The 8576-nt window shown below is 28.6% G+C and overlaps 2 protein-coding genes across 2 annotated transcripts; both read left to right on the forward strand.

Annotated features, from left to right (window-relative positions):
• Nucleotides 1-2049: 2049 nt before the first annotated feature.
• LOC8279575 (RING-H2 finger protein ATL51) lies at nucleotides 2050-2917 on the forward strand. The gene has a single exon (XM_002527685.4). It carries the CDS (start codon nucleotides 2146-2148, stop codon nucleotides 2620-2622), a length of 477 nt encoding a protein of 158 aa, XP_002527731.1. The 5' UTR covers nucleotides 2050-2145; the 3' UTR covers nucleotides 2623-2917.
• Nucleotides 2918-3497: 580 nt separating this feature from the next.
• On the forward strand, nucleotides 3498-4571 carry LOC8279574 (RING-H2 finger protein ATL33). The gene has a single exon (XM_002527684.4). It carries the CDS (start codon nucleotides 3689-3691, stop codon nucleotides 4289-4291), a length of 603 nt encoding a protein of 200 aa, XP_002527730.1. The 5' UTR covers nucleotides 3498-3688; the 3' UTR covers nucleotides 4292-4571.
• The last annotated feature ends 4005 nt before the right edge of the window (nucleotides 4572-8576 follow it).

An 8576-nucleotide genomic window follows, 5' to 3' on the forward strand; every position in this document is an offset into this window, starting at 1 on the left:
CAGACCAGATTAAAATTTATAGAAATAAAATTTTAATTAAGGACAAGCAACACTATTTTTTTTTTGTTATTTATAAAAGAGCTAACTGACCGTGAATTACATAGCAACAACAGAGATAATTATCTTTTTAAATTCGTTAAAAAAAAAATTCATCTAGGAATCAAATAGGACCAATGAGACACGTGTCAATAGCATCTTAAATTGAGAAAGTTTATCTGAAATGTTTTAGATTTTTATATAAAAGAATCCCAAAGTCTTTTTATGAATAGAAAGACTATTCTAATTCTAGTCTCATTTCTTCCTTTTCTCGTACTTTATTCTGATTTGATTTTTAAAATAAGAGAGAGCTATTCAACTCAATAATTATTAAGTTATAGGATCGAGTTGAAAGAGGTGTTCAGCTGTGGATTATTAAAGACAAAATAAACATATATGAAAATGGTAGCCACGCCCTCGGCCAATAAAATGAGTTGTGAATCTCTCAAAGCAAAGGGTGAGGCAACTTGTAAAAGTAAATAAATAAAAATAACAATTTTATAAAGTTGAAAATGGGAAAAGGTAGAAGAATTTTTGTCCAACCAAATCAGTCGGCAAACTGCTGATGTATGTTTATCGTTTTGTAACTAAAGTGTGCCGTCAGTCACTCTAAAGTTTGCCAATTTGAAAATGCCTTTGACTACAATGATTAATTTAGAGAAATTATTTCACAAAGATTTTAAAAAGGGCAAACATGTATTTTCATACTTAAGGTTTAGAACGAGGAGCGTATTAGCTTTATTCTATTTAATACAATTAAACTCTTAAATTATCAGAAGCTGCAACTCAAGCTCGTATGGCTAATAATGGATCCATTAATCCCTCTGCTCTTTCTCGAGGAAACGCTACTTTCACTTTCTAATCTGAACCTGCTGACTCTAAGTAAAAAGGCCCATAACCGTCAATCAAGAATGCATTTTCTTCCTTTTTTTTTTTTTTTTTTTTTTTTTCATTATAATAGAAAAGAAGGACAATATTGTGTTCATCTTTATCTGGTACAGTCTCAAAGAATGATGAAGGTATCGACTCATAAAGGAAAGGATTGGATCTTTCCTCGAAAAGAATTTTGAGTTGTCCTTGTATCTCAGACAACTTGGACAGCATAATCTGCTCACAATCCTTACTAACATGAGTAACCTTATTAACAAATGCAATGTGTGGTAGATGATAAACCTGCTAATCCTTTGCAACTGCATTTTGGGCTTTGTCATTTTTATCTTTAACTGGTATTTTCTAAAAAGTTAGCTAATTTCTTTTATATGAAATAAGCCGTATTTTTAAGAATTTTTCAGTTTTACTTTTCTGATATCTAGGCTCAGTGAAAAATTGTTACTAATATTTTGGACATCACATAATCTTGAAAGATTCTGCTGAAATCAAATATTTACAAGAGACGTTTTGATAATATGGGTTCATTGATATTGAATTTTGTACGTAATTTTGTTTGTTTATGCTCCATCAGCGTAGCCTAACATTAGGACTAGTATTCCACCCACTTTAAATAAACTCTCTTTTATCTTGGGCTCTTTAGTTATGAAACAGATTTTGCAGATGTTTACGCTCTATTTTTTCTTGAATATACGTTGTATTTTTTAGGTCTCCCACACTCTTTTTATTATTTTAAGTGACACTGGATTAAAGTGGGTTCTACTTCTAATTCATCTTTAATTAGTGGCAATTAATTTTTCCAGTCCATGAAAATAACATAAAAATATGAATTTATCTACTATTTGCTTCGAAAAAATAAATTAAGTGCCAATATGTTCTTCGGCCTAAATGTTAGGGGCCAAAATACATTTTGATCTTTAAAACAAAAGTGACGTCCTAAACAAATTTTCATCAAATCATCTTTGAATACAATTCATGAACAAGGGTAGAAAGATAATACCAAAGAAACTTTCTTTTCACGAATAATTTACATTTTATTTTAATACTATAAACAATAACAAAAAGTAACCAATACGGTAATCTACAAAATAATATTGAGGCCTTTATTTTGTTGCATTAGACACCTACACAAAACATATACATATGGTACGACTATAAAATACATAATAAAGTCCTAAAAGGTCACACTCAAAATATTTATGTTAAAACATTTTTCATTTCATGGATGGAGATCATCACCGTGGATTCAAATTAAACCCCATTCTCATTGGCCTCCTTGGCATCCTCTGTGGCGCCATTGCGGTTGCAGCCTTTCATTGCATTGCCGTGGGCTGTCGGCGTGCCACAAGCGCACCAAGGCCAAGCCGACATCAAATTTCTGAAAATGCCCAAGAAACGGGCAGAACCACGAGGACAATTGCAGTTCCAGTGTGTAGGTATAGCAAGGAATATTGCAGTGAAGAAATATGCTCGGTGTGCTTGTCCGAATTTAATGAAGGTGAACAGATTCGTGTGTTGTCTGAATGCTTGCACTTGTTTCATGTGGCTTGCATTGACATGTGGCTAAATTCACAATCAAATTGCCCACTTTGTCGGGCTACTACGGTGCCTTCCCAGCATGTTGTCGTGTTGATGCCGGAGTCCGGCGGGATCCCTCCTCGGGATTTCCATCAGGTGCCTGATTCTGGAGCAGGATGATATACAACATATAACGATAACCATCAGATTCCAATAACTTCATCTGCAAGTTTTCATAATTTTGCTTAGGCAACACTTTTTGCTGTTAGGTAAATTTGCAAAGTGGACGATGCTACTTCTAGTGCATGTGAAAAATGAGATGCTGATTAATTTCGTCATTAAAACTTTTCTATCATGTCCTATCTATCTGTCTGTGATTTAGTTATTAAGCAATTGACATTACTTGCACAAGTAAGCTACAGAATATAATAGGTAGGTAACTTGTAAAGTGATCATGTACAGTTTAATAAATAGCTCTCCTGATAAATCATGACCTTGTGAAACATCTTGTGCTCTTTTTGTTGAGAATGATTAATAAGAATTTAAATCAGAGTCGATCAACAAAAGGGTATTTTTATTCTTTGTAAATCAACATAATAGATTTCCTGGGTTTACCTGCAAAGTAAATTTAGTAGGACATATAAAAGGTAGTAAGCAATATAGCAATATTGTTAAACCAAATGCAAGCATAAGAGTTGAACTTCTACTATATCAATTTCAGGGTTTTACCGACCGGTTGAATGAATTAAATGGAAAGTAGATCTGATTAGATAATGCTTTCTTTTTTCTTTTCTTTCTTTTTTTGGGCAAATAACACATGAGATAATGCTCATTAATATCAGGTCTGGGCCAAAGAAAAAGTAATGTTTTTGGGCCCAAAATTGTGTCATGAAATGTAAAAATTATAAACTGAATCCAAACCGACCATAAAGTCCATGAACATCATAAATCATATCTTGTTCCAAAATCAAGTTGAAGCTAGTTAACACACGTAGTATCAGATAATGGTAACTAAAACTCTTGTCTTCTACCATTCACCATTTTTCTTCTTCAATTATTGCCCTCTTAAATGGTTCCAAATTCAACACAAAATTCCACAAGGGCACAGCTAGCTTCTCTCTCCAACAATATTATTTTTTCTAAAAAAGAAATTATTTAAAATCAAGAATCAACAGAAACACAAAAAATAAAACTTGTTTCCTTCCCCTCTCTCTCTCTCTCTCTCTCTCTCTCTCTCTTCCCTTTCATGGAGCAACACCCACCTACCATTTTCATTGCTCCTAATCCTCCACCTTTCCCTGCACCACCGAGAAGTGTAGATTTATCTCCTCTTGAATTCATCCTTGCTTTGATAGCTGTTATCGCTATACCCGCCTTGATCTACACTTTCTTTTTCTCTATCAAGTGTCCTCCTGGCCCTTTCAGGAGTCGCCGGCGTCACCGGACTGATTCTGATGAGTTCTTCGCTAGCAGTAACGACGACAACAACAGCAGCCCAAGTGAGAATAAGGATGGTGTCTCAGATGTCAAGTATCAGAAAGATACACATGTTAAAGATATTGGCAGTGAGTGTCCAGTTTGCTTGTCTGTTTATGCTGAAGGTGAAGAAGTTAAACAATTAAGTAGCTGCAAGCATTCATTCCATGCTTCTTGTATCGACATGTGGTTGAATTCTCACTCCAATTGTCCTGTTTGTCGGGCTTCTGTTCCTGTCAAGAAGCCTAACAATAATAATAATAATAATAATAATAACAACAACACTGGGTCGTCGAATAATGTTTCATCAGCAAGATCAAGAGATGCCAGTGATTTCCACCAAGGTTTGCCCGATGCTGCCAATTTGGTTTAACTAGATCTGGTTATAGCTTCGTTAATCAATCTTCTTGTTTTGTTCTTGGTTCAGTTTCTGCCTTTTTCTTGAAAGGAAAATCTCAGTGCTGTTTTTGAAGGATGAGAAATTGATTCTTTAGTAAGCAGTTAGATAGAGTAGAAGGATTTTTCCCAGAAAATGACCTCCAAGTTGAAGAACATGGAGCAGATTAAAAGTAGAAATTGAAAATACAGATCATAGATGCCATTCTTGTTTCCTTTTTGGCTAAAGATTCCTAATGTGATTTCATTTCTTTTCATCCTTCTTTGCTCAATGGCGTTTGGTATATGCATTGTACCAAAAAATTATTTTTGAACCACGCTTACAGTGACCTAACTTTTAGAACTTCTGATGATGTTAACCCTAATTGAATCTTCCCTTTCCATTGCATTATCTTCCCCCTTTTTCTTTTTTTAATTGAAAAACATCGATCCTTCTTTATTAAAGTTTTAATGGGAAATAAAATAATACCATGAAAGTTATGTTAAAAACTATTAAAATTAAAAAAAAAAAAAAAAAAAAAAAGATTGCTTAAAAATAAAGAATTGCCTCCCATGTTCTTCTACTGTATCCATATGGCACTTAAAATTAGCCATTGAAAATCATTCTACTTGAATTTAACTCTCTAGTCTTTTCCTACTTTCGATTATATTTAAACATCAATGATAAGATTTTTAATACTTTTGAAAATAGGATATAAAAGGCTTTTATAGATTAAAGAATTCTTGACTATTTACGTGCACATTAAATTCATAAATAAATAACATTTACGATTTAAATAATTATATATATATATATATATATCTTATTTAATATTTAAATATAAAATATATATACGTGTCATTTTACTACTCATTGAGATATATGCGCTTATGCAAATAAAAGAATTTTGCCACAAATAATAAAAATTTAATACAATTTTCATTAAATAAGAAATTTAGATATTTATTAAAAAATTAGCAAAGAAACAATTAAATGTAAACTATTAATATAAATACAGAAAGATATTTTCCATGATAAAGAACAAAAAAGAAAAATACTGATGTGGCTACCACCAGTATATCACTCATATAATCAAGTGGAAAAAAGAAAAAAAAAAGATTACAATGTTCTAATATTTGAGAAAAATTAGGGAGAAAAGTATATTTCTTTTAAAAAGCATATGTTTTTAATATTATTCTTCTCACTTTCCAACTCAAATGATTGTGATTTATTAAGCTTTTGGAGTCTGATCTGTATATATATAAAAGGTAGCATAATTAATCTACAATTATGTTCATTCTTTAATATGTGATGCTTGCTTGACAACTCGGCAAACTCAAAGATTACTCATCAATCGATCACCATATAACAGACAGAAATATTATGTCTGTTTCTATTGTATTTTGATTGTTTGGAGGAAGGTGTAGATTGAAGTTGTCTTTACTATGTTGCAGCAATTTGCTAAAAATGGCATGAATTACTGAAAACTGGACTCGTTAATTAAAAAAAGAAATCATCTTCTTTCACATTAGCAACAAACAGCGGGGCAGAATAGAAAACTGATCAATCTTTATATAGTTTTTCACTTATTTCTTTTCTCACTATTTTTATTTTATTTTGAAATAAAAAGAGTTTAAAAAAATATTCATTCTGTCTCAAAAGGATAATGATTAATTTAAAAAATATTATTAATTTTTATCACTATTTCCTCCATTATTAAAAGAATTATAATTTTAAAATATAAACTGTAGAAACTAATTACATATGATAATATTTATGTAAATTAATAAGGGGTATATTTGACAATTATATACTATACTAACATTTTTTTAAAAAGTAAATTGTATTTTGAGATTAACTAAAGGACCATTATGGTACTTTATTATTTTAAAATCTAATTTTTTATTATGATAATTAATCGGATATTATTTTAAATAATTCATTAATGTTACATATGTTTTTACTAGTTTAGATTGTCGATAAATTTATATATAAATTTTAATTATTTATACAAATTAAAATTATATAGGTAAATCTCATAGTTATCCAGTACTACTAATTAAAGCTTAAATATATATAGAAATTTTTAACAAATATAAATAATATATTTGGTTGATTGATAATTAAATATTATATATAACTTACAATGATATTTAATTATATTAATAAAATATTAAATTAAAAAAAAATTAATTTTTATAAATTTATATGATGTATACATCCATAATAGGTTAGAAATAGTGTATGCTCCGGGGCAATCTTATAAATAAAAAAGAATTATCTTTCTCTAGGGTCCACCTTAACTAATACATGTACCATGAGGATGAAGCATAATTTTGGCCCTTGTAATTATGTCGAAGAGCCAAAAAGCCCAATTTGAACTATATAATTGAATTAGCATAGAACTGTTATTTAAATGTGAACATTGCATGCACCACGCAAGTTACGAACATTCTTCTTTTTTAAAATAATAATAATGACATTGAACTTTCTTTGTACATGGATTAATCCTCATTGCAGGATTAAATTAAATGCAAAGTAATCATAGCCCCCAAAAAGATAGAGCCTATCTGATAAATCAGCCAATTTACTATAACTAATATGGCCTATTATTTAAAATATTTAATAATTTATCTCAATTCTTGTACAAATAAAAGAGTGACGTGCCCACTCTAAAAAAATTATGTTTATTTAGTTCAATGATTAACAAAAGTTTTAAATTTTATTTCGTCATTTTAGATTTGTCATTGGAGTGAAATATTTAAGTATTTGAGCATCTCGCCATCTTATTTTAGACTATTTCAGTATATATATACTATTAAAATACAACACTATAAAAACAATACTCATAATATAATTGAATAGAATTAGTAAGTAACAAGCAAACAGTGACATAATTTTCATTATTATAGAATTATAATATAAAATTTCTTTATATAACATAGCCGATCAAGGTATAATATAGTATCTTGTAAGCGATAAAATTATAAAAATCAAATTACATAAATCTTGACTTGTTATTACAAAATAATAATTAATTAAATCATAAAAAATTTAAAAATTAAGTGAAAAAAATACTTACGTAAACTATAGAGCATAAAAATGAGGTAATAAATAAAGATTCGCCAAGTTTTTAGAATTCTTTTTGGGGTTTTAGATTTTAATTCATTTTTATTGATAGAGAAAAAATAAATTTTATTGAGTTAGAGTTAATTATTACCGAGCTATTTAATTCAATTCAATGATATAATAATATAATAATTTTATTTTATAAAGTTGTCTCATCTCCGCCTATCTCGTTAATCTTGGACGGAATGATCATTTCAATCTAATTTGATCCGATAGGGAAGAAAAAAATATTTTATTTTATTTTTTAAAATAAAATATTATATATTTTTAAAAGTGTAGAATTTTCAGTTTAAACTCTTATATTTGCACTAAATTAATTATAGTTTTTATAGTAAATTTAAAAGAGTAATTATTTTATATTAAGTCTATGGTTATTGGGCCTCTATCAGCTAATTCTAATATCAACACTAAAGAATTTGCAAAAATCCAATTTGAAACATAAAATTGCTCAATGGATTAAAATATCGAAATAAATCACTTTTCATAAATTTGCAGAAATCTAAAAAGAAATACCAGATTCTGATTAAATTTAAAATTTCTTAAATTTAAAATTTCTCAAACATAGACACAAAGGTCTTTCTCCATCGATTATTGCATGTTTACTTAAAAATAAGAAATTTCAAGAAGTGAGTATCAGCTTATTCAATTACTGCATCAAATTGAATTAATAAATTATAAAAAAATATAAAAAAAATTAACTTATAGTAATTAAATATGAAATCAATATCTAAATTTAAAAAATAATATTAAAATATAAAGAATAATCCCTTAAAGTGGGAAACTAATAGAACTATAAATTAATATATTATGGCAAATTACATAAAGTTTTAGCATAATAAAATAAATTAAGAACTAACAGGTGTAATATGGTAAATTTTAGAAGAAAAATAGTAATTACAAATTTATTTTACTTCTCAATTGTGGGTTATTTTTGTCTTTTAACTTCAGTAAAATTAACGGAATAAATAACAAAAGAAGAATTAGTAATATTATTATACACTATTAAAAATATTGAGTATATGATACTAACAAAAGAAATCTGAAATAGTGTAATATGATAAACTTTAAGGAGTAAATCGTAATTATCCATTAACATCATAAAAATGATATTGGGTTATTATCCAGTGCAGCCCAAATCCATTATGCTTGATGA

Source organism: Ricinus communis, chromosome 10, assembly GCF_019578655.1.
Source record: "Ricinus communis isolate WT05 ecotype wild-type chromosome 10, ASM1957865v1, whole genome shotgun sequence".
Lineage (NCBI taxonomy): Eukaryota > Viridiplantae > Streptophyta > Magnoliopsida > Malpighiales > Euphorbiaceae > Ricinus > Ricinus communis.

What these genes read in the sequence shown, in the direction of transcription:
- LOC8279574 (XM_002527684.4), top strand. Translation starts at nt 3,689, where the DNA reads ATGGAGCAACACCCACCTACCATTTTCATTGCTCCTAATCCTCCACCT.
- LOC8279575 (XM_002527685.4), top strand. Translation starts at nt 2,146, where the DNA reads ATGGATGGAGATCATCACCGTGGATTCAAATTAAACCCCATTCTCATT.